The sequence below is a fragment of the Salvia hispanica genome, chromosome 4, assembly GCF_023119035.1.
Source record: "Salvia hispanica cultivar TCC Black 2014 chromosome 4, UniMelb_Shisp_WGS_1.0, whole genome shotgun sequence".
In the NCBI taxonomy this organism is placed as follows: domain Eukaryota; kingdom Viridiplantae; phylum Streptophyta; class Magnoliopsida; order Lamiales; family Lamiaceae; genus Salvia; species Salvia hispanica.
In genome coordinates this window covers 2,183,710-2,210,433 of record NC_062968.1, presented here as the reverse complement: position 1 = coordinate 2,210,433, position 26,724 = coordinate 2,183,710, and the positions used below count along the sequence as shown (strand labels likewise).

General features: G+C 35.3%; 3 protein-coding genes across 3 annotated transcripts in view; 1 reads left to right on the top strand and 2 right to left on the bottom strand.

Annotated features, from left to right (window-relative positions):
• Positions 1-3,636: 3,636 nt before the first annotated feature.
• LOC125222169 (peroxisome biogenesis protein 5) lies at positions 3,637-12,046 on the top strand. The gene is made up of 15 exons (XM_048124656.1): positions 3,637-3,898; positions 4,448-4,576; positions 4,656-4,812; positions 6,053-6,246; positions 6,568-6,816; positions 7,500-7,622; positions 7,924-8,091; positions 8,269-8,462; positions 9,156-9,402; positions 9,667-9,751; positions 10,002-10,111; positions 10,243-10,467; positions 10,985-11,050; positions 11,422-11,516; positions 11,587-12,046. The coding sequence occupies exons 1-15, from the start codon at positions 3,779-3,781 to the stop codon at positions 11,666-11,668; spliced, it is 2,244 nt and encodes a 747-aa protein (XP_047980613.1). The 5' UTR covers positions 3,637-3,778; the 3' UTR covers positions 11,669-12,046.
• Positions 12,047-19,055: 7,009 nt separating this feature from the next.
• On the bottom strand, positions 19,056-20,425 carry LOC125220143 (scarecrow-like protein 18). The gene has a single exon (XM_048122284.1). The coding sequence runs from the start codon at positions 20,423-20,425 to the stop codon at positions 19,235-19,237; it is 1,191 nt and encodes a 396-aa protein (XP_047978241.1). The 3' UTR covers positions 19,056-19,234.
• A 986-nt stretch (positions 20,426-21,411) lies between these two features.
• The window catches only part of LOC125217641 (probable protein phosphatase 2C 18), a 7,236-nt gene continuing 1,923 nt past the window's right edge, over positions 21,412-26,724 (bottom strand). The window contains exon 5 of the mRNA XM_048119162.1: positions 21,412-21,537. Coding sequence (XP_047975119.1) covers positions 21,412-21,537 — 126 coding nt within the window. The remainder of the gene's footprint in view (positions 21,538-26,724) is intronic.

The window sequence follows — 26,724 nt, the reverse complement described above, 5'->3', positions numbered from 1 at the left end:
AGCTCCTAGGACCCTTGAAAAGCCCTCATTCTCAATTAACAATATCGTTTTAAAGGAAGCTAATTGTAGTGTCTATTAAGTGGACATAACCCGCCAACCTCCTCTCACGATTATGTAGCAAGTTATATTACTTCATCACAGAATGTGTCACTCAAACGTGAAACATTATCCAACAACTTAAGGAAGAAATAAAGTAAGAACAAACGGATATTAAATAGAAAAAGGAATTGTATAACCAAAGTCGTTACTAACACATCCCTAGAATCCTATGAATTTAGTTACACATGATAGAATAATCTAAAAACATAGATTGAAGGGAAAACAATGAAAACATCAAACTAAAGCTAATAAAACCAAAAGGTTGAATCCTTGTCGATTTGATGATCTTGAATCCTTCTTCAGCTCCTTGCACAATGAAATACATTAACTTTGATTCTCTGGAAAGTATGTTGCAAAAAGAGGATCCTAATGATGAAGCTTGAGGGGTTATTTATAGGGGAGAAATCGTCTCCTTCAAATAAGGAAAAAAATTGCAAAATATGGTAAATCTTGGAGAGAAAATAGGGTAAATTCTGCTCGCCTCTTTTTTCCAGCGGGCTGCTGCACCTTGGCCAGCGGTCGTTGTGGGTTGGTCCGAGGCTTCCGACTCTTGGGCGGCGGTCGCTGCACTTGTTTCAGCGGTCTCCGACTATCATCCCGTAACTTTCAACAGTTGTAACAAAATGGCCAAAGAGTAGGTAGAGGAAGTTAGTAGTGTAATCCTTGTGTAAATCTCTGTTATGGACTCAATGTCCCACATCGGTTACAAGAACAATCGGTGTGAGGTTTATAGACTAAATGAGCTTTTTCTCCTACCGGGCTAATCTTTTAAAATGAGTTCTCATATTTGGTATGTAACAATTTCCAACAATTTTCTTGACTAGTGAAGTGAAATAGTGGAATTCTTCTTTATTTGAATCAAACTCATAAGCTCTTCCACATATTTTTCGGAGCCTCGATGGTCATTCTTCTACAGTTCTACTCAAAATTCTTGATGTACGACAACTCTGTACGAAATGTTAATCTGTATTGTGTCCACTGGCGGAGCCACGGTGGGGCCAGGGGGGCCCTTAGGCCCCCCAGCCATTTCAGTTATCGCTATATATGCTATATGTACGCAAAAATTATAAATGACGAATTGGTGTAGTTGGTTTGAAAACCTGTCACTAATTGAAATGGGCAGGGTTCGATCCTTCCTTCTAGCAAATATGATTTTGAGTATTTTTTATGCCTCTTTTTGGACTTTAATTTCCCTACCAATTTAATATAATCTTATTTTTTTATGCCGCTTTTGGACTTTAATTTCTCTACCAATTTTATACTCCCCCGTCCCAAGATAAGTGACCTACTTCTTTTGGGTACGAGATTTAAGGAATGATATTTAAATAAGTTAAAGTGGAGAGAGTAAAGTATGAGAGAGGAAAAGTAGAGGAGAGAAGAGAGAATAAAGTAGGTGGAGAATAAAGTAAGAGAGATGACTTTTTGCTAAAAATGGAAATAGGTCACTTATAGTGGGACACCCCAAAAAGGAATACAAGTCACTTATCTTGGGACGGAGGGAGTATAATCTTATAAATTTATTTTATGCTGTAAACAATTTTTCATAATAATTTATCTTGTATAAACTTATTAGCTATTAATTTTGTATAAATAATTTTATTTATAATTATATACAATATAGAATAGAAGAAAGTAATTCTATTATTTTGTAAATATATAAGTACTATACTACTATATATTATTGGTAAAACCAGTTTCAATAGTACTATGATCTTTATTATAAAAATATTATTCTTTAACTTTTTTCGATGGTCGACGTTTTTACAGTATCTCTAAATTTTCTATTACTAATCCTCTAATTATTTATCTCATTGTCTATCTCTAGCGCGCAATACTCTACTACTTATGTCAGGGTCATTTCCGCGTCGTTGACAAAGAAACACTACAAAAATTTTAATATATTAATTTGGGCCCCCCAGGACTAAAATCTTGGCTCCGCCACTTATTGTGTCACGTGTGATTTAAAGATATTGTGTGTTTTATCTTAATATATTGATGATAACTTATTTATGTGAATCGAATTTACATTGTCTTTATTTGGAATGTTTTAAAGGCTTGTTTTGACGTAAAATTGATCTTGCAGGACACCAGAAAATTGACAAAGAATGAGTGAAAAATATTTCAATTATGATGAAATCGAATTGAGTCCAACTAAAAGAAGTGAGGGGAGAAATATTGTTGGGTTGATACCAATGAATCTAGTGGTCTAATTTCTCTATCCCACAAACTCCCAATCCGTTTCCGGCTTTTATTTTTCACTAGTAACATATTACTTTTGTTTTCTTTAATTATAATTTTATATGCAATTATTTTTAGTAATTATTGTCATTTTATCCAGGGATGTCAATCGGGCTAATCTGTTTGGGTTCGGGCCAGCCCACTCAGATTGTCGGGCTATTTGGGTACGGGCCATTCGGATTATGGATTTTTCGGGTCATAAATTTTCAACTCTAACCCTAACCCGTCGGGTTTTGGGCTAACCCATCGGGCTATTCGGGCCTAAAAGCTTTCGAAAATAATTTCTCTGTATCAAAATTTTCTTCTATAAAATGATTTTAAATTTTAGATACTTTTTTCTTTTTAGTTTATAATCATATAAAATCTTCAAATTTTCATAGTTTTCTTCAATAATACTTGAAAAGAAGCCTTTCATCTCGATCAACTACAATATAAATTAAAGTTTGTGTTCGTATCATTATTATGGCATTGTTCGTAACTAATTCTTTATGAAAATTAAAAATCATATCTTACATGAATCATTATTAAAATGATAAATATATTAAGATTTTGATGAGTTAGTTCTTCATTTTGTCTTGATTGGCTTTGGTGGTGGTAAGACACTAGTGGCAGATGATAGGACGGTGCAATAATGAGTTGAGATAGAACTTGAAAGCTAATATTGTGGGATCAAGTGGAAAAGTGTAGAATGAAGATTGAGTGTAGAATGAAGATTGAATAAGACTAATGATGGTGTAGAATGAAGATTGAGGATTCAAAAATATAAAAAACCCCTAAAACTTAATATTTTATAATTAAAGCTCACAACCCATCGGCCCGACCCGCAACCCGTTCAACCCGCCAACCCATTCGGGCCAACCCGTTTAGCCCGTTTTGTATTCGGGTAATAAAATTACAGCCCTAACCCGCTCATATTACCAGGTTGTTTGGCCGATCCACGGGTTTCTGGTGGGACATCCCTAATTTTATCATATAAAAATTAATCATTAGAGGTGATATATTCAAGATAAGAATGTATTTTAAATTTAAATTTAAATTTGAAATAATAAATTAGAAAAAAAACGAAAGGATACTTGATCTCATTCACTGATCCATGAAGGCTGAGCCATAGGTCGGTACCCTCTAATATTTTTACTCAATAAACCAAAAAACAAAAAAGCAATAAAGACTTTTCGATAAGTTCCCTCATCCCAATAAATTATCTGAACTATATCTTCGCTAAATAACTAAATAAATATATATAGAATTAAAAAAACTTAAAATTATTTATGCTGTTTACTTCCTCACCTCCAAACATTTTCTCTGCCTCAAAATTAAAACTTTTATTTCGATAAATTCCATTTCCGGCTGTCTCTCTCTCTCTCACAGCTAGCTACTGAAATCGGGAAGAAAATAAGCGGCGCCTTGCTGCCGTAGGAAGCCTTACCGGAATTCTCTCACTATGGCGATGCGGGACCTGGTGAGCGGTGGCGCCGCCTGCGCGGTGCCGGGGTCGTCTTCTTCATCTAACCCCCTCGGAGCTCTCGCCAACGCCCTTATTGGTTCATCCTCCAAAACCCAGGTTCTCCAATCAATAATCTTCTTTTTTTCGCTTCAATTTGCCGTTTCTAATGATTGTATGGCTCAATACTTTGGCTTTCTCTATTGGATTGGTAGCAGTTTTTTTTTAATTTCATGTTTTCGCGCAAGTAGGGGAAGCACGATTCTCATGTTAAGATTAATTGATCGAGCAATAGAGCATTTCTTTTCGAGCAATTGCTGCATAGCTCGGTGTGGGTTAGCTGGCACGTGCTATTGTAGAAGATCATGTTATGATTAGGGCGGAGAGTGCAAATTGGGGCTGTAGTACTTGGGGTTTTATGTGTTGAGACAAGCCTCTGTTAACTGTTGAGGGATTAGACTGATTAAGGGGAGTATGATCATTGTATTATTTTGATCTCACTTATCCAGAAAAAAATGGGGCAGGAACACTTAGTATATTAGTAGGCTACGGATAGGAGATTCAGACAAAAATGGATGTGGAGTTACCTAATATTGGGTGCTCACTAGAGTTCATATGCATATGTCTCATGCATAATAGCTCACGGGAGCTCTCTTTATCATCAAGCAGGAAAGGCTTCAAGAGATACCGACTGCAACAGCTACTGCATCAGATGGCAATTTGCATGCAGGGATGGGAGAACCCTTTAATGCTGCGCTTCCGGGGGCTGAGCTTGAATATATGCCTCCTAATGCGCAGGTTGGTATTACTTTTTCTTTTTCTTACTGATTGCTGGTGGGATCTATTGGATAAATTTCATTATGTGCTATATTTTCAGGGTTCAGAATTCCTTCGAGGCTTTCACTCAATGGATCAAAATAGGTTTTCAGATGCTTGGGATGACATTCAGAGGCCTCAGATTCCTCATTTTCAGGGAAGGACTGGACCAACCAACTTGCCTTTAGAGCATGCTCGGCTTCAACAAGATTTTGATGGTAATTTTTTTTTTTATCATTATTTTGATTAAATCTTTTCTCTTCAAGTTGTGTTTTGTTTTGACCCTTGTCTTCTTTATGCGGGTAAATTACATGCTACTTAATGAACAAAGCTGATTCCTTCTAACACCATTTATCAAATTTAATCAATTTTTAAGCACTATCTAACATATGCAAGGAGAGCATGAGCCCTTCATGTTGTTCACTTACAAGTTACTTCCTGATATGGGCCTCATATATGCTAGCTTCCCTTATGCATCCAGCCGCTTCACTAATGTCAACATACAAGTAGAGAAGTTCAGATTAGAACTCTGGAATGGAATATGCAGTGGATGAAAATATATGAAAGCCAAATGTGAAAATTCAAGAACGCATGAGTTACCCCCAATCAAATAGGGAAGATATATGTAACCACAAAGGAACCTAAGAAAAAAACGAAATTCTTTTGTATGCATTGTTTAACATCCAGTAATGTAAGGAGTTATGAATTAAGTAAAAAAAAATGGGGCAGGAACTGTCAAATGTGTAGCATTTCAGTTACTTCTGCCTTCTGCCCAGGGTGGAATTGGTGTTTTGACTGTACGTTTTCTGTTGCAAATGAACTGAATTGTGGAAAACAGCCATTTAATTTGGCTTTGGTAAATCCGGACTGACTTGATGAGATACGTTTGCATATTGCAATCTACTATTTTTTGGCTCTAATACGATAATTCAGTGATTGACTGGGACTCTGTGACTTCTCTGAGCAGCAGTTAGACTTAGACCAAGCCATTCAGCACAGTGGTCTGGTTGTTGTATTACACAACTGAGGGGATAGCTAGAGTGGTGGCATGGGTGTTCTGATATGAGTTGTTGGTGTAAATAATCACGTGAAATTTTGAAACTTCAGTCTCGATAGGTTGAAGAGTTTCAGTAAAGTGGAGGTGGTAGCAAACAAAGTTCCAGTTTACACATGGTGTCATGGTTTTGGTTGAGTTGGTAAAACGTCATATGAAGTTCTCTCTTAGGGTGAAATATTGGTGGGAAATGGGGTCTTAAACTGCAATGTTGAGTGAAACCTTGTTTCTCTTTGAGTTTAATGTATGATGCCCAACAGAGAGTGTTTTTTTACTTGATCAAAGATATTTTTCTCTTTTCAACTCAGTCGCTCTCACATGTAGGTTCATACTGCCTGCCAGTCTAAAGCATTATGAAGTGACTTATGTATTCTTAACCATCTATTTTATTTTGTCGATTGCAGGGCCACCTCAAAAAGTTTTGTCCAATTTTTTGCACTCATTTCTTCACAGCGGACATGGTAGCATACCTTTCCGTCCGGCTTCACTTCCTGTTTTAGGACTGTCTGAAGGTGACAAGCAATGCATACGTGATCGTAGCAGTATTATGGCTCGTCATCTTTTTGCAGACAAGAGTGAAGAGTTTATTCATACACAGGTAGTTGTATAAAAATGGAGTGTGTGCAAGTGTACTGCTGTCTATCCTTTATAAACATGAATCTTCTTACAAAGTAATTATTGTATTAACATGGGATTTTGGTATCCTACTTCTAAACATAGCAAATATGCTCTGCATCGGTCATAGGAAATCTTCTAAAGTATATGCTAATGTGTATTTTTAGCCATGATAAGATTATCCTTCTTATGGTTCTTTTAGTAGTGCCTAAATTTTGAGTGTGTAACCTTACAGTTCATTGCTCCTATTTTGATGGTATCTGGCATTGCATTTTCAGATAATTTGGATTAACCATCATTTCAGGTTAATGCACTGCTGTCATCTTTAGACATTGATAATGATATCCGAGCCAGAGGCCCAATACCTGGGAGATTTCCGGAGCTAGAGGAATATTGGACCGAGTCACAACATATGAAACCTTTGTCTGGTGGTGCAGATGGATGGGCCTCTGAATTTTCACAACAGCTAGTGCCTCATGACAATCCAAATATGTGGGCTCAGTCATTTGAAAGACAACATGGTGCAAATGGTTGGGCATCTGAATTTGAGCATGTAAGGAATTATCTCTTCTTGTATTACCATCATCGAGTATGTTATTTGCTCTAGCTGATTTTCAGCATTTTACTTGGTGGTTATTTGCGACTAAGTCAGCTCTGCCTTAATACTTCAAAAAAAGAAAACCATGGGAAGACTGAGTGTTACAATATATCCAGTTTCAACATTCATGTCTGGACAAATATTTTTTTGCTTGCTAAATATAGAAATTAGGATTTCAAGTGTGGTGTCTAATGCATCAGTTTTTTTCTGTTCAACTTGGTGAAACATATTCTTACTAGTTTTTAATTTTATATCGCTGAAGGAACACTTATATGTAAAACTTGAATCAAAGCCCCTGGATGGTGTAACTACCATAATGTATGTTCTGAAGAACAATAAACGTCTAGTAGTTTTGAGCTTATCTTACTCAACTTTTTATTAGTGCCGAACTGGCTATAGTGACTGCCATTTCTTACTCTGACACTCTTTACTAAGACTTTGAGGGAGAATCTCTGCCCTCCACTTATCTGGTGGATTTTTTAAGGGGTATTTGCTGCATTTTTCATTTGGAAAGTAACAATACTTGTAAAGTCTCCATTAATACAGTATCTCCTTTTGCACTTGCTTTTCTTGGAAGAGAGCAGGGTTCATATTGATGCTGATGAATATGCTTATTTGATTTTCCTTGCTACTTTCAGGAGCACTTGCAACTTGCTTCAGTTGATCAAATGAGAGCTACTGGTGTCCCTAACCTTGCTGCCATGGAGCAGACTCGCATGTTAGCTCATACGCTTGCTCAAAATAATGACCCAAAGTTTCAGGTTGCATTCCATCGTTAATATGTTCATGCTGTAAATACTTCTTTATACACTTCTTCAAAAGTAAAAGCAGCTCCATATGAGAAATGACAACAATCAAGTTACTGATCTAACTTGTAAGAGAAATATATATGACTGAATACTAAGCTATGATGGATTAAGGGGGTTCAATTGCAAGTTCAACGTATGACAAGACAAGTCTAGTCGAGTATACATCCGCATACATGCATGTCCTTAATTATTCAGTTTTCTTGCATCACAAGTTTTTCCTGATTTTCTTTTCTGTACTGATTTGGACGTATAGAATTCGAAGTTCCTCCAGTTTGTATCAAAGATGAGCCGTGGTGAAATCACTATTGAGGACAATCAATTCAAGCCTGCTGGAATCTCTGCACCTGGAGATTGGGCTGCAGAATATGAACAGCAGCACAGTGGGGGCAGATCCTGGGCTGACCAGTTTTCTAATGAACAGGCAAGTTCAGACTTTCCTAAAGACACCATGAACCCATGCTTATGGCAAAAGGCAAAAATGTTCAGGAGTTTTACTAGCATGCTTAGAACATTCCTGCTTCATTTCCTTGTACTGATAAGTGATGACATTCTCCAGTCAGCTAAAATCTTTTCTGATCTTATGATTCTTACCATTCAGCTTTCTCATGGACCGCATGGCTGGGCAAATGAGTTTGCTACTGAACGTGGGCAACAAGGATCAACAGAAGATGAGTGGGCGAATGAATTTTCCAAGCTAAATGTCAATGACTGGTCTGATGAATTTGAGCGCCAGGTTACTGATGGAGTGCTTGGCGATTCTTCTGGTGATAATTGGGCCAATGCTTATGACGAGTAAGTCCACCATAAACAATTTGGGGGATGTTAAATTTTTTATTTTCATTTCTGTTACTTGTTTGATGCACACTCTTTTACCTTTGTTTTGTCTTGGTCTGTCCGCACATATATATCAATGATTATCGCCATTATATCTCAATACAAAAGTGAACTTGTTAACATATTTTTCCTTTTAATGCACCAGTTTTTGCCTCAGTAGGAACCTCCCTTTGTAGATTATAGTTGCATTTAATTTGATTCTTCTAAACCAATTATCCATGTAAACTAACTTGTAAAATGACTTCCAACTCTCTTCTTTTATAGGTATGAGATCTTTATACTCTGCATATATACAGAATAATTATGTTTGAATGAACTTGGAAATGTGCTTGTTTTTGCAATCTGCACTGTTTCCCGTGTCTTGTTCTTTGTGTGGAAATTGTGGTATCAAATTCACCCATGGACAGGAATGCGTTGCAGGGCATGATTTACCTTTGTTGGTTGTCATTGTGCGTTAGTAGGAAATAAAAATACTTGCAACCATGAACAATGAGTGTCGTGTTATCTCATTGCCAGCATGTTCTTGTATGTAATTGTTTTCTTTTTTAATAGCATGTCATGTATGAGGACTTGTGTCAGCTTTGATATAAGAATTTCTATTATAGTTATGCGTATTAAGTTTATTGGATATAAATCTGGTTCAACCTGCAGTTATCTTAATGAGCAAACAGCACTAAAGCAGAAATCGGATGCGTCAAGAGGGGTATACGTGTTCTCTGATTTAAATCCTTATGTTGGCCGACCTAATCCTTTGAAGGAAGGCCAGGAACTTTTCCGTAAGGGGCTTTTAAGTGAAGCTGTTCTTGCTTTGGAGGCTGAGGTTCTGAAGAACCCAGATAATGCTGAGGGTTGGAGATTACTTGGTATAGCTCATGCAGAGAATGATGATGATCAGCAGGTTGATATATTGGATTTGCTACCTCTGTTTTCCCTTCGCTGGACAGTACATAAATTTGTGCTGCTTGGAATTCTTGTTGTATATTTTCATGATTTTACCACTAGATATTCGTGAAATTAATGAGAAATATCCTTACGTTAAACAGTTAAAATTTATGAGGAAGTTATTCTGAAATCCACAAATAACTAAAACTCTGATAGTGTAATCTCTAATTGCATTGTTTTCCTCCATTTATTATCACTAAGACAATTCACCTTATTTCAGGCAATTGCAGCCATGATGCGCGCACATGAGGTTGATCCAACAAATTTGGAAGTTCTTCTTGCTCTTGGTGTGAGTCATACAAATGGTTAGTAGCTAAAGCTTTGAAGTTTAAAATAGAGGTCACAGCTTCTCCTTTGTTTGTTTGGGATTGTTAATCGTGATTTTCATACTGTGGTCACAGAGGTCATTATAGATCTCTCATATTCTACAATCTTATCTTCTTATGATTCTATAGGACTTTATGCTCACACTATGTTTTCTCCAACATATATTGTGTGTCCTAGCAATAATTAATGTGGATTAATGAATTTCACTTTTGTTCATAAAACTTCCAGAGCTGGAGCAGGCAGCTGCACTAAAGTACCTGTATAGTTGGCTACGTCATCATCCTAGATATAGCACCATAGCCCCTCCAGATCAGCCCGAGAATTTGTATTATGCTGATGTAAGTGTCTACCTGGACTGGAACATGCACAAACTATGATACATGTTCACGGTGCATCCTTAGTTGCCTATATTTGTTATATATATCTTCAGAGTAAGATTCATTCTGATGGTTTGCTTGTGGATGTATAGGTGGCTAGGTTATTTAATGATGCAGCTAAACTCTCTCCTGAAGATGCTGATGTACATATAGTACTTGGGGTGCTGTACAACTTATCTAGAGAATATGACAAAGCCATTGAAGCTTTTCAGACATCTTTGAAACTCAAACCACGAGATTATTCACTCTGGAATAAGCTTGGTGCAACACAAGCTAATAGTGTTCAGAGTGCTGATGCAATTCTAGCTTATCAACAGGTGATAATTTATTACCTGTAACTTGGTGATTGATGGCATTCATAACCTGGATGTGGCTGTAATATAGCATATGGAAGTAAATATACATAAAGCTTAAAATTGTAGCCTGTGCTTGACATCCACTACCACTAGACTGGATCACATGATATAGAGTTCTCTAAGGCGGAAGTGATCAATAAAATTTGAAAATAGCATTTAATACTCCATTTGTCCCAATAAATAGGAAACATTTGGTTTTCGGCACGAGATTTTATGTAGTGTTGTTTTGTGAGTTAATGAAAAGAGAGTAAAGTAAGAGAGAGAGAAAAGTAGAGATGTTGTTGATTTCATTTTAGGAAACGTTTTATTTTTAATTGAACAGAGGGAGTATATTTTATTGCAGCAATTATTTAGCTTAAGTGCTTGTATGTATGTCTCAATTGTAATAATCTTTCACGTGTCCTATCCTCATGAAATAATCTTGCGAAACGCTTCTTTAATTAGATGTTTTAATATTTTTATACTTGTTGGCTTTCAGGCTCTAAATCTAAAGCCTAATTATGTCCGCGCATGGGCAAACATGGGAATCAGTTATGCCAACCAGGTAATGGTTAAGCTTCACTTATTACATTGCTCGTAGTTTACAGTAAAGAAATATTGGTTGGAGAGTTAATGTCTATGGCTGTCAGCGGCAATAGCTGAATAAGATGCACACAGTTGAAACTGAAAACTCTGATGCTTCTCTAAACAATATAAATGTATTTGATCACAAGTTCTGATGAGCAGAATCATACAGTATGAAAATAATACTTGATGATGAGTTCTGATCTGCAAAATCATTAAGTATATGCTTCATTCTTTCTTTTTGGATTTTCATGCATACATCCATTTAAACTTGTCTAGTTGTCATGTATATGAATTTCCAGAGTATAAATAATATTTGAAACTTGATTTGCTTGCAATATAATTTCTCAGGGTATGTATGAGGACTCTATCCGTTACTATGTTCGAGCACTGGCAATGAACCCAAAGGCAGATAATGCCTGGCAATATTTGAGAATATCACTGAGGTAAGCAGCTTATACATAATTCTATTAGTTAATCCCTAAGAATATAAACTTTACACACTACACTTTTCAGCTGTGCATCGCGGAATGACATGTTTGAAGCCTGCGACTCAAGGAATCTCGACATCCTGCAAAAAGAATTTCCCATGATATAAATTTGATCCATAAGCAGTGACAACTTCAGATTCACCTTTCCCCTGTAGATTTCCATCACCTTGCTCGCTCGCTTGCTCGCTCCATAACCAAATCTCTCTCTCTACAGGAATGGAAGATCAACCAATGAGTTGGTTTTCAAGTAAAACTGCTGGGGCAAATTAGTATGGTTCAGGATACTACAGTTTTCATGAAACCTGATCATATTTGTATCATTATAGTTGATTATTTGCAATAAATATATACAAAAAGGCTCATCAATTCAAAAAGGATATGCTATTAATTTGTACTACTAGTAAATGTATCAAAGTCTCAAAGTGAACAAGTTGTTGGCATTGGGTTTGATAATTGCAATGTTTTCCCCTTTGTAGGACTGAACATTTTCGAGGGTGTACTTAATTTTAGGTTTGAGATGAATCTAATGCACGATCTCACAAGATAGAGATTCTATTCTAGTTTATCTCTCCAAATCATTTGAGTAGGACAAGGCTGTGATGGTACCAATTAATACAAGTGAGAGTGCTCCTTTATTCAATTTAAATTATACTCTAGGCTATAGACTTCCAACCTTTGCTTTCGAGATGTCATGCCCTATACACCACTCCCACTTCTCCCTATGACCTATCCATAGCTACATATCTTCATTATTTTCACTTGAAATTATCAAGTTAAAATTAGTTTGAATTATGTATGAGACATTAAATTTGGAGCGATGACCATAAATATAGTGTATCAAAATCCATAAATATGTAAAATGATAGTATTATTATTAGCAGGTTTTAGTAGAAATTAAAGAGAATCAATTGAGACTGGTTGAGGGGGGTGTCGATTCTACCCCACAATCATCACACTTGTCTCTTTTACATTTATATTGTTTAAATTTTCTCCCATAAATTTTAATTTTAATTTCTTATATTTTTTTTGGCAAATTCTCTCACTGTGTAATTGGATGATATTTCTCGACCAACTTAGATATAAAATCACTGAAGTCAATATTTTTAAGATTTAATCAGTGATTTGATCATACCTAATTTTTATTTAAAATTTAGTTTTTATCGTAGCCCATCCCTATGTAATAGTTGGATAAAAAATAAATGCAATATTAACAATAAAAAGGGGTATCTCCTGTTGTATAATGTGTAGATTTTACTATTGGTGAGTAAACCATTGAAGATGCCCTTTAAAGACTACAACAAATAGATACTTATGATCCTTCTACTGTTAATGCTTTTCAACAAGAAGAAGAAATTACCTGGAGTATTTTTTTTTCTCCTGACAACTAAAACATTTACAATGTTCATGTCTTCTAAGAAAAAAATCCAAGTGAATAGCTATATTGCAAAATATTAGTAGCTAGATAAATTTATGAAACTAATGCTGAACTGTTAATTAAATGCAACCAAGTCCAAAAAAAATTCCAAGTGAATCTTGCTTGTGCAATATAATTAAAAAAGTAAACTATACTATAAAAATAAGTAAGTGCATTCTGATGCATATAACGACTAAAAAGTAACAAAGATACCTAATTTTTCGTAAAAAAGTATGATATGAACCTGACAACAGAGGAAATATAATGATATTATTTGAAACAAGTACAATAATCGAAGGAAACAAATCTTCCTGCAACTGGACCACATTTATATTAAAAATAAATCATAGAATTCATAGGTTTGATTTTAATATTTTTCTATATTTGCTCATCTTATTATACTTGTATGTTATTTTGTACACTTAGGTTGGAGTATAAAATTTTAGTTTCAATATGACCTAAAATCGCTGGTTATAATAAATTGGAGTTTAAAACAATAATGATAAAACTATAAATAACAAGATGACAAATCATGTCACGTCAATGTAGAATAAGAGGAAATTACAGTTTTTTAATGAAAAGACAGGTGGGCATTTAAATAACTAATTAAATAGAAAAATACTCCCTCCGTCCCCGGTTAATTGTCACTTTTTTCCATTTCAGTTCGTCCCTCAATAATTGTCAGACTCATAGGTACTTTATTTTTACCATAAATGATAAGGATGTCCTACATTCCACTAACTCACTTCACTCACATTTTATTATAAAATCAATAGTATAAAAAGTGAGTCACACATTCCACTATAACATTTTCAACCAACTATTTTTTACATTTCTTAAAACTCATGATCGGTTAAAGAGTGACAATTAATTAGGGAGGGACGGAGGGAGTAATTAACTTGAACTTGCATAAATTTATAGCGGTAAAGCAAATGGAAAGGAATAAAGTGTAATAATAGTTGACAGATGAATTAGGAAGAAGTTTTACTATTGATTGAGCACAATGATTGATGTAAGTTGCTGTATGATTGAAACATTTTGTGATGGGGATAAATAATCAGAGGTATATCATGATTTTCCTTGTTTTTCTAGGTATTTCTTCAAGAAAAATAAAGGTTGTATAAATGAAATTAGGTTGCTTCTTTCTCTTTCTTTCACTTTGGATCTATCATTTCCACCTAGTCAATTGAATGATTGATTTTATGTGTCTTTATATAGATACACATGCACACACATTTATTTTCCTCAAAAGAGAAAAGGATCACTATATGCAATGGAAATGTCACATTGTTGAATCATTTTCAATCCAATCAGCTGCTTAAATGTAAAAATTATATACCTAATGGCGTTTCTCTTTGTCAAAAAGTGGATTTTTTTAAGTAAACGAGGAATAAATGGAAGAAGAATAAATAGAGATGATAAAATACAAAAAAAAGAATAAATTAGGAATATTGTTTGCAATTGACTAGACACCACAAGACAATGAGCCCTTGCTATCAAATTTTTACTTTCCAAACCCTATGAATATATACACAAACATATAAGAATATGATAGTGATAAAATGCAAACTTACAAACTCAAAACTCCTCGCCACAATTTCAACGCAGTTTCAATACAATATCAACACAGTGTAAAATTTCAAGATTTTAATGTCAACACAGTATCAATACTATATCAACACAGCATCGACTACCGTTGAAATTCTGTTGACATTTTTTTGTTGATGCTTTTTTGTAATCCGTTGACATTTTTCAATGGTCCAGATCATAATTTTGAGTTTGTACAATATTTAGAGTTTTCATTTGATCACGTCCATATAAGAATAAGAATAAGTACAAAATATTAAGGATGTTTAGTGGAGTACTAATATTTAGAGAAAAAATTATAGGAGACCTTAACGTCAACTGAAAGAGTAAGATTAGACCTAACAACTTGAATTAATTTATAAAAAGGCCATATACAAAAGTAAAGAGACCTTTTGAAGGTCGTTTAATTTTATAACCAAAGAAATGCTTCTCGAATAAAACAATGTTTGATACAAAATCTTAGTACAACAAATTGTTAGGTTTTTTTCTTCTTTCTTTCTGGCAGGCATTTAAATTTGGGGACGCGATTTATGCCTTTGCTGTCTCCCTCAAACCACGCACAACACACACTCATTTCCAACAATCCAAAATGTTAAATATATTTCTATGTCGTCTATACATATATATACATATTACATAGTCAACTTGACGTCTTTGAGAATTGTCCATCGACTTAATTTACAAAAAATAAATCAAGATAGGATCAAAGATGCCCATTACACAATTTAATATAATTGATTAGGAATATCCTTCTGAAAAGTAGTATTCAATTATCACAATCTCCCTTTTCTTTACCGACCATTTTTATAATATTTTGATATGTGCATTACTTTAATCTTTCCATCTTCTCTAAATGGACTAATTGGACTACTAACCCTACTTGATATGTCGTTCTTCGTACACAATGAATTTATTAATTCAATAAAGTGGTGAATACATAATAAATATATTTTTCACAATATATGAATGGAATATAATTACACAACACTATTAGTTTATTATGGCATATAATGAATTGATAAAATATTAATTAATGTGAAAATAATTAAAACCTTTTTGGAACTTGAAGAGCTAGGGCCTTTTTACATATACAAGCTTATGTCATGTTTTATACTCAACAGAGAAACTACATAATTAACCATAAGTTATTCAATTGAAAATTTCAAAAGTTAAAAGTGATTTTATTTTTGTGGCACTATGCGCCACTATCATATATCAAGAGAATTATTGTGCAATTTGGAGGGATGTGATAACCAATAAATTTAGTTTAGCAAAAAATTCTTAATAAGTTGACCTAAAAAAAATACTCCACTCACTTTACATTAATAAGGTTATTGGAAGTTTGGAACTATGAGGAAAGACTAAATGAAAAATTGTGAAAATAGATCTGTTAAAAAAACTTATGGATTTGAGAAGTTTTCTCTTAGATTCCTCGAATTTGACATGTGGAAATAGATTAAAGTTTGACATGGTTAGTCGTAAAAGTGACAAAAATCTAATAAATGTGGAGTAAAACAAGATAGATTCCACCAGTGTTTGGTATCATCATCTCATCTCATGTGCTTTGGACTTTTATTTTGTACACAAAATAATAACAATAAATACAGAGATAAGCATTGAATGGAAGAAATGGTGTGGCACAATTTCAGAGACAGAATAGAGGAAACATGGATCTCGGATTTCACACTTTTTGCTACAAATTTTGCTCAAGATTCTTTCCTATAACGACTCTTCCAATCTCAAACAACATCCAATCTCTTTTTCTGCCAATGACAAATTAAAGGTTTCTTGTTGATCAACAAATTACTACTAGCTCCTACTACAATTTTAATTTATAAGTAGTAGTACTACTTTCTTTTAGAATTACATGAATTTTATTTTATGATAGCATGATAATACAAGCTTATATTGTAGTAAATTTGGATAACTTTACACTAACTATTACATTTAAATGTTTTGTGGGATCATAACTTGATTGTCGAGTTGCTATTGGTTCGATATATAACAATAGAAATTGTAAAAAAAGAGACTATTAAAATAGCAATGCATAAAAAAAGGTTCAAAATGGGATACATGATAAATAATTTTAGTTTAAAGAAAGACAAGTTTACAATATCTTTTGTTTTTAGTTGGACAAGTTTAAAATATCTTTTCACAAACGTAACAAAACGAGTAAAAGCAGGTATAGAGACATTTATTTGGAAATTATCCGAGTACTGTCACGAAAAATAATTTTGAAAGTCTCTTTACGAAAAAGGGGAGATTCTTTTTCTTGTTCTTCATTATTGTCTTCTTTTCAGAGTAGATATTGAATTAATATCTATCGTCACAGATCACGAGCTCTCTATCACCACTTTCTATTTATACTTTTTCTTTCTTATTGCTTCTAAGTTCTAAAATACTATATATATCGAGATTTACTATATAAAATGTATTCAACATGTTTGCAATATTTCTTACTATCCCCTTTTTATTGCTGAAACGAAGCCTCTTTAAGGTTAATTCAAACATTATTACATTTGGACTTTGGACGTGTATATATGACCGTATACCTATAGCCACCACCTTAATTAAATTAAACAGTACTCCTATATAAACTCTTCTAGCAAAAGTTGAATTTATAACTACGATTTCATCATTCCATTTTAAAAAACCCTAAGTCGGTCGTCTTTTGTTAAAACCCTGAGCTGCTCTGATGAGTGTATGTATAGTAATATCCTTTATTTGACTAATTAAAAACTGAAAAATATTAAAGGGATATGTATTGATTTTTAAAGGGATATATATTGATTTTGGTCAATTCTAGTATTTTCCACAAACTTTACATTTTGTACGTTATTTTCACGATAGATTAATCGTCATCCGAGTGGCGTACATGACTTTTTTATCCTACTTGCCATAAACTTTAAAAGTGGTTTAAAATTACACAGGCGTTTCATAGTTGCTCATATAGAACAAGTTTTCGCCGAAAACATCTTGTACGGGTCTAGTTGGGAAATACACATAGAATGTACAATTTGTATATGTTGTTTTAAAAATACTAGAACTAGGTCAAATTTCATGGTTTTAGGGATCTATATCCCTTAATTTAATAAGTAATGTCAAGTTTTTACATAATTTCCTCCAAATGATCCTGCGACCCTTTGTCCCGGCCATTGTAGCACGTGTGTCGCCCAGGGCATAAGGGGCATGATGACTTGACGTCATCCTCACCTTCCTCCGGCTTATCATCGGCAGTCTGTTTAGGGTTCCAAATTCAACGATGGCAACTAAACACGAGGGTTGCGCTTACTTATAATCTCGAGTATACGGACCAGTACAAGAATCAAAGACGGGAATCTCATGAAACCATACATATTAGAGAAAGTACCAATCAAGATATCTGATGAGTCATTTTCTAGAAATAGAAATAATATTCTCTTTACTTTATCTTTCTTATACGGAGTAGTGTTTTATTTTCTTTTCACTTAACATATAGTAGTAAAACAATAATACTAGTACTAAATAAAATCACATGACAACAAAAAAAGTTGCGTATTTTCTTTGAGAAGAAGAGACTATTAATTAACAGAGGCAACATGAATCCAGAAATTATAATTAGAAAAAGTGAGTAACGAATAATGTGATGGAGGGGGTAACGTTCCATTTATAATTGCATGCGTGCGGTGTCAGACAATTGTATAATCCCAAAGACTAAAAATACTTATAAAAAAGAAAAGAGTGAAGAGAAGAAAAAAAGTAAATATTGTTGATGGTTGCGTGGGCTTCACCAAATACTACTGATAACCATCTTATCACTGTCACCCCACCCTACTATTACTTGCACACAATACAAATCTACTTCTACATTACTTTCACACACACATACATCATCATCATCATGCCCATTCCACTGAATATCAAGATTTCAGGATCTTTGTTTTGCTTCTTGTGGAGCTGAATACCACACTGAATTTTGTGCTCATCCCTACTCACTTAGGGCAAACCCTCATTACTCACTTCAATTTGCTTACTATTTGGATTTCACCTGCTTCTTGTCAGATTCTTTAATTTCTCCATCAACCATTCTATATATATATGCAAATGTTTGGATGGTTGAATAGCTATAACAAACAACAAGTATGGACAAACACAAAATTATAAGTGGTGTAGTGGTCCATTGCTATACACCATCAGACACAAGAGAGATCCCTTTGCCAACTTGTAGGAGAGATGAGACACAAGCTTGTCAAAATTTATGTGTATTTTGTCAAATTTCATGCTTTTGCTCTCAGGGGACAAAACGCACAAATTAGGGCTACAAATTAATTAACCATAGACACAGGAATTTTAGGGATACCCCAAACAACCAATTTCCATTACTACTACTTTTCATTCATATAAGTACAAATAAAAGCAGTTGAGCTTTTTTTAGAATTAATTAATGGCCACCACAACAAACGCCCCTTCCACAAAGATAATGGTAATTAATCAAGATCCGAATCTTTGATGATCAAAAGTATGGTAGTAATTAAAAATTAAATACACCCCAAATAGCACTAGTATATATATATAAGAATAAAAATATTTGAGCAGTCCAAGAAAACCTGATTGAAGAAGAAGAAATTAGGTTTGTGTTAGCTCCCTCCCTTCGATCATCATCAAAATTAGGGTTAGGGTTTTCTCCCGAATTTTAGCGCCAAGACGAGACCGAAAAGAGGGGCTGATTCTGCCATCCCAAGAAGAAGGAATTGCTGAGGATGTGCAGCTGGTATCCCTCCGAGGGGTAGTGGAGGCGGAGGAGCAGCTTCGCCTGCGACAGCGCGAAGGGGCTCAGCGCCACGTTCCCGAACCCCGCACTTCTGAGTACCATCTCCCACGACCGGAACCGCTCGTGCCGCTCCCGCCGCTCGTCGCCCTCCGCCGCCACGATGTCGCTGATCTCGCGGCCGAACCAGACCTGCTCCACCGCGAGCCGCTCGCGGCTCGCGGGGGGCAGCGTGGCCTCGAGCGAGTCGAACACGGCGGCGTAGTGGTCCAGCGCCTCCGCGAACCGCTGCTGGAACACCGGGTGGTTGTGGTCGGCCTCTCTCTCGGCGACCGCCACGATCCGCGGGGACATCGACCTGATGCGGTGGAGGAAGAGGTGGAGGCGGTCGCGGTCGCCGAGGAGGCGGTGGAGGAAGTGGACGCAGTTGACCGCGAGCGCCTCGTGCGGGAGGATCGCCACCGAGGAGGTCGCCGAGATCGATTCGTCAGTGGATTGAACGATCAGCGGGTGGAACTGGAAGCGGAGCCCTAGCGAGTGCGCGAATTTCGCGAGGCGATCGCCGGTGCGCCGCAGGATCTCGAGATCGGCGCCGGTGCCGGTGATCCGGAGCGTCGGCGGCGGGAACCGCTCCGCCACCGCCTGCATCAGCGGCGGCCACTGGACCCCGTGCATGATGTCGAAGTCGAGGATGTGGATCGCCGCCTGCCCCTCGATCGCCTCGAGGATCGCCTGATTCGCCGTCAATTGGCTGAATCTGATGAACGGAGTGATCTGGTTGAGGGAAAGAAACGACGATTGGACCACCGCGTCGTCGGCGGCGCCGCCGCCGACCCCGGCGGCGCCACCGCCGGAGAAGCGGCTGAGGCGGAGGGTTAGGGCTTTGGTGAACTGGTGGACGAGCCGCTCGGTGGCGTCGCCGTAGGGGGAGGAGTTTGATAGGAGGATGGCGATGAGGCGGTGGGCGGCCGAGAGGTCGGAGCGGGAGATGAGCTCGGCGCAGCTGATGAGGAGCTGGCGCATGTGGATGGGCGGCGGGGGGATCTGGTGGTGGCGGCGGCGGCGGTGCTCCTCCTCTTCATGGGAGGATGATGATGATCCAAATGAGCCTAGCATGATGGCTATATGATTAAATCACCAATCACACACTGACAAGTAAGCAAAACCCTAGTGAGAGAGCATGAATAGAGGAAGAATCAAGTAGAGTTTGATTGGAGAAATTAATTTGGGAAAGTGGAATAGGAGGGGGTGGTGGAGAGGACAATGTTGTTTAGCATTTTTTGTGGATTGGATTGGGATTGGATTGGATTGGAGAGGAGTTATTGAACATAGATGAATGAAGTGATGAAATTGAAATGAAGATGGTTATAACTGGAGACTAGGGAGCTAGCAAACAGTAGAGACAATGCAATGCATATACTTATATTGGAGAGAGAGAGGGAGAGAATAAAGAAATGGTGGTGTAGGGTTGGGTTGGGTTGTGTGTGAAATTTTAACACACACACATACACACACAGAGACACACAGTATTAGTGATTGAGAGGAAACAAGAGTTGCCGACATACAATACCAAATGTCTGATTCAACAGATGAAAAAGAGAATATTTGCCAATATTATCGTATTTTTCATGGCTTAATTATCATGCATTTTCGGCTTATTTTGTAATCCTCTCTTTCACGTACCTCTACGTTTTTTTCATAAACATGTGGGAATTGCTATATAAATGTATATTCTTTTGTTTGTGTCTCTCTTGATTCCACTCTCAGTCTGTTCAATGAAATACTATTTCTATCTTAATCGGTATATATTGATTTAATCATTAGGATTACATATGCCCAAAATATGTATACATACCTTTGTACTCCTATTGTTTTTCAATATTTGACAATCTTTCTTTCTCCTACCTTAGTAGAAACGCAAACACTAATTCATAGAACAATAAATCGAGAAAAATGTCAATCTTAATTCATAGAACCAATATAATGTTATATAAGCTTCACACACTACACATTTGGGGTTGGATTTTGCCCAATTTACCAAAGAATCCACTGAAGATGCGGCTGCACTGCTATCTCTCATGCATGGTCAAATTCTCGAACAGTCATTTTTGTTCATAGAATTCATCTCTAGATGAGTTATCTACCCTATCAAACATGGCATAAGTGTTCAAATGCACGAATCCGGCATTCGGGTTCTGGCTTTGGTTGCGGTGGTGTGTTCCATGGTTCTTCATTTCGGAAAAAAAGAAGATATAAAAAGGGTAACACTAGTATGTATTGTGATTGGTTGAACACATCAGTATGTCTAGACCACTGAATTTACATTATTCGTCGAATTTGCAAAGTGTAGTTGATTAACTCCCCTCAACTTCAAGTCAAAACATTTTGTCCTTTTGACCTGGGATTGTAAGTTATCTGTAGTTTTTTCACTCACCGAAAGCTATAAATTGGCAACATATGGAAGGCTGGAAATTTATTACATGTTCGGATGGAGAAAGTAGTGAACCAAAATGACTATTTTTGGTATCTTCTTTTTTCTTTTTCCTCTTAAATGGGCCTATTAATTTTTTTCCATAATTCCTAGCAAATAGCTGCTTTTAGACGAAGCAAAGATGCTACGGAAAATAGTGGTTTTGTAATTATTTAAGGGGGTCAAACATTACTTATGGAGGTCATGAACAAGTCTATAAGAGATCAAGCTAAAGATCAAAAAAATCAAGACAAAATGGTCAAATAAATCTATTGCCAATCATGCTACTGAATATTCTCCCGACCTTTCTTATGTTTATTTTCTTGCTTCTAACATTCGATACAAAGCCGTCAAATTAACATTTCATTTGGTTTCGGCGTTGAGATGACAAATACTCCTATTTGTGAGAATTAAGAATGACAAATAAATACCAAAAATTTTCATTTATGTTATTTTGATCTTTAATTTTTGAAAATTTTCTTAGTTTCCTTATATATGTCATTTTTCAAATCCTCGAAATTTCCTCATATATATATATATATTTTTGCTCCACTTAAATAGAATTCCTGGCTCAGTCATTGTCGGTACATCTGCGTTCTTAGTATTGTGTCGATTTGCTATTGTCATTGTTCTTGACGAACTTGCACACCAATTTTTGGCTTGAGCATTTTTCATTCATTTAAAAGAATGAGTGACTCATTTAGAGAGGGTGAGAAGTAAAAGGAGGGAATGTTTAGTAGATGCATGATGATGATTTTGCATATTAATCCTAAATTGTTGTGATTATATAGGGAGTGTGAGTTGGGGGGTATGTGACCCACATCTGCAGAAACTACACGCAAAGCCTTAAATATGTCGAAAGCTACATGCTACGCTCTACAAAACACATGAATCGCCCTCCACTTTGTCTTTAGACTGACAACCCTAATTTTTTTCCATGTTTGTCTATTTATATTGGATTCTCATTTCACTTCACCCACGTGCATCCCCCACCTACTATTACCCTCCAACTCTTTCATTTCTCACAACCACTTAATCAACTAATTAAATCTACTAGCTAGTTGGATTATGAGATCACCATATGTAATCATGTATTCAATGAGGGTGCACTACAAGAATTGATGAAACAAACTAATTAAGCAAAATAGAATTGGGAATTTAGGATATATATACAATAGAATATCGTTTTCAACAAATCTATGTGATCAAATTTTGTATAACCAAAAACTAGTTTATTTGAAAAAAATAGGTTTATTTATGCATTTAATTAAAGTATATGGATGCATATATAGTACATGGAAAGTGCATAATATTGTGGTCATATATTTATAATTTGTGTATAATTTTTTTATTCTTTTAGAACCATAAATGTAATTAGTGCATACTTTTATTCAAATTTAAAAAAAAAAACAGGAAGGAAATTCAAATATAAAAATAAAAAATAAGGTTAAAGGCTAATAAGTCTTTTTAACTTGTCTACTAACTATATTTATTATTTTAATATATAATTAATACATCAAATTATTAATATAGCCTTATTTTGGTTGTACAAAATTTGATTGTTTATCATCACTCGTTCGTTTTCTACTTAACTTTTGTGTTTTCAACGCCACAATGTTAGTGAATTGGAAAAATGAGATATCGATCACAATCCATGAATTGGTCAACAACCTATCCTTAATGCTTTACTTATACTACTATCTTTTTGGATTCCCCTTTACGAATATACTCATATATACCCTCCTCTCTCTCTCTCTCTCTCATAATATTGTGTGTGTGTGGGTGTGTGTATTCCTCCATTTGTGAGGTTTTGGGGTAAAAAAGTTACTAACATCAATGACTTAGGTATATTTGAAGACTGCACAAACAGTGCTTTATTTTATATGAGGAAAGAATTTCTAAATTAATATGCAGTTTAATTTGGTGAAGAGTCACTTTAATCAGCCGTCAAAAGAAGTTTGGTCAAATTGAGGAGTTTGATCGATATCAAGGTGTAGTGTTTCAACTAATTAGAGAACAATGGTGTAAATTCTATCGGATAATATCTGTAACTATTTTCCTAGTTTTAGTTATAATATTGAGTGATTAATGGAAAAAAAAATCAATTTACACACACAACTAAAAGGCTTGAGCATATATAGATGATATGATTAGACCAGCAACTATGGCTTGAATAAGTTCCAATCGCAAGAAATAGTATTGCATGTGGAAACTGTAGTGTGGATTTGATAGTAGTAAGTAAAAACCACCAACAAAAATCCAAGATGACTGGTTGACAAAAATCCTCATTCTCTTCATTCAAATCAATAAACATACCTTTCAGAAAAAGTGGACAAAAAATATAAAAATATTACTGTAATTTAGGGTCATCCTACCTTACTTTTGATATTGACTCTGCCCATGTTCCATTAATTAACTTAGTTGTTTTTAGTCCACCAAATGTCACTATATATTAATCTGATCAAACTCCTATATGCAAGATAAAATTGTTCATGTAGACTCTAGTTAAGGGGAATATTTAAAACCCACCAAACTAGAGAAGAGGATGATAAATTAATTAAAACAGCTAAGGATAACTTAAAACAAGATACAATAATTTCCTTTTCCCCTTTCCCTTATTCCATTTCCTTGTTTTCTGTTAGCCTTTAATCCCTTGGGTTTTTTTCCCTTGGAGTATTTCCCTTTTTTCTTCTATTTGTAGCTATTACAAATAGTTATAAAGAAAACTTTCTTTTCTTTTCTTGAATTGAATATTTACTTTAGATATATTTAAAGAAAAATAACTCAATGTATTAATTTTCCTGGCAATGCAATTTTTTATTATGTACATAGGTCATCAGTAAATTAGTTAGAGGAAACTAAATAATACTATATGTACTGATAAGGTTATAGGAGTAATACTTAATGATACCAATTGCTCAAAAATTATTATTGTTACATTACTTATAAGGATGTTAATTGGGCCAACTTGATTGTATGTTATTTTTATCAGATTTTGAGCACTTAGAAGATCAACATGCATTCCACTTGAAGTTGATGCCATAAAATTTCCAATAACCTATATAGGGTACCACTTTAATTTGAGAACAGTTGGAATAAATATGGAGTAATTGTTAGGGAGATTCAATATACAGAATAGAAAAATGGATAATCTATCTGAAAGTCGTGATAAATCACTTTCAGATCAAATCAATTTCGGTGGTTCTACCAAACTATTTGATCGGATAAAATTCAGAGAAATCAGAAATATCATATGTATATTCGAGATTGTATTGAACCAGAAGAATCGATCAGATTTTGAAGAAGACAAACCAGTGCAGCTGCTGATGAAACAGTGCATCCGTTGGGAAAATAACCGAAAATAACTAATTTTCAAAAGGTTTCCGAAATTGCAAATTAGTCCTTTGACTTTCAGAAATTACATTTTCGGATGAATTTCTTATACAGCTCCACCCCAGCCAGGGGCTCTGCCCCTTGGACCCCGCTACCCGGGGGCGCTGCCCCTGGACCCCCGTTCATCTTACATCATAATGAATTCAAATAAGCGTGCACTCCGCACCTCCAGACTTATATGATGTCTCATTACGACAATATTGATCAATCAAGTTAATCCAATTACACTAAAATATCCAACAGTAATACCATCACATATTTTGTACGATTAAGTGAAGTTCAAAATTATGCTCATCTTCAAATTAGAATCCATGTTAGCATTTGGAATATTGACTTGCTCCATCCCCCTCTCTCTATCTTCTTCTTCTCTCTCTCTGTGATTGTGGGGTGCAACAAATGCATGGAGAGGAAAGGGAAGCAACCTGGCTTTATTGTACAATTAGGAGTGCAAAAATTGAAAAGCTGATCCAATTCACGTGTAGTTAGTGATTTGACATATTTACAAATTTTTCACTATGTTTATTCACCCTTTGAAACCCTTCTCCTCCACCCTACCCCACTTTCAACTTGTCTTCTCAACTACTCCCTCCGTCCCAATAAATATGAAACATTTGATTTTCGGCACGGGATATTATGCAGTGTTGTTTTGTGAGTTGATGAAGAGAGAGTAAAGTAGGAGAGAGGGAAAAATAGAGAGAGTGATATTTCCATTTTAGGAAATGTTTCATTTTTAGTGGGACAATCCAAAAAGGAAAACGTTGCATTTCTAATGGGACAGAGGGAGTATGTTCTATATATAGCTTTTTTTTTTGTATTTTTAGTTCCAAAATAAAGACTATATATATTTTGGGAACATGATTATTTACTTATAAGTTTCCACTTTCATGTATTGCTTTGTTGTAATTATTTTGAGACCTTCCATTAATTGATGATCAGTCAGTTAAATTAGCAAGGAAATGGTATTATCCGGATTATAATATAAAAAATGGATGAGTGAGAGGAGTTGAGATATGTCACAAATAAGTTAAATGAAATAATTTAAATGTCAAAAGTTGTCAAGAAAGTTTGTTGGAATAATAAATGTGTAAATTCGTCATCAGATTCCAATTGAATGACTTACAAGTTTGTTTGGATAATCCATCCAAAATTATTAACTATCAATGTTTTCTTCTCCAGCTTCCATTTACTAGAAATTATTTTGTCGTCCACACCATTATTTGTGTCCAAAATGTCTGCTGTCCCATTTAATGTACGGTCCTCATCCCATTTCAAATAATTCAATTTTTCAAAAGCAAGAGTTTTATTTAATTCCTTATTCCTTATTCATCTCCATTCATTCTAATACTATTAATTTCTTAAATTTTATAAGTTGTGGATGAATTTATTTATTAGCTAAAATGGAAGTGTTTGGCTCTAACACAATTTTAATGATGGGATTTTTTTAAGGCGTTACAAAGAAGCAAAATGGAAAGCATCTAAAATATATAGAGTTTTGAGACATAGGCAGAGTAAGAAGATACAAAATTCTCAAGCCAAAAGTTGCCTATTTCAT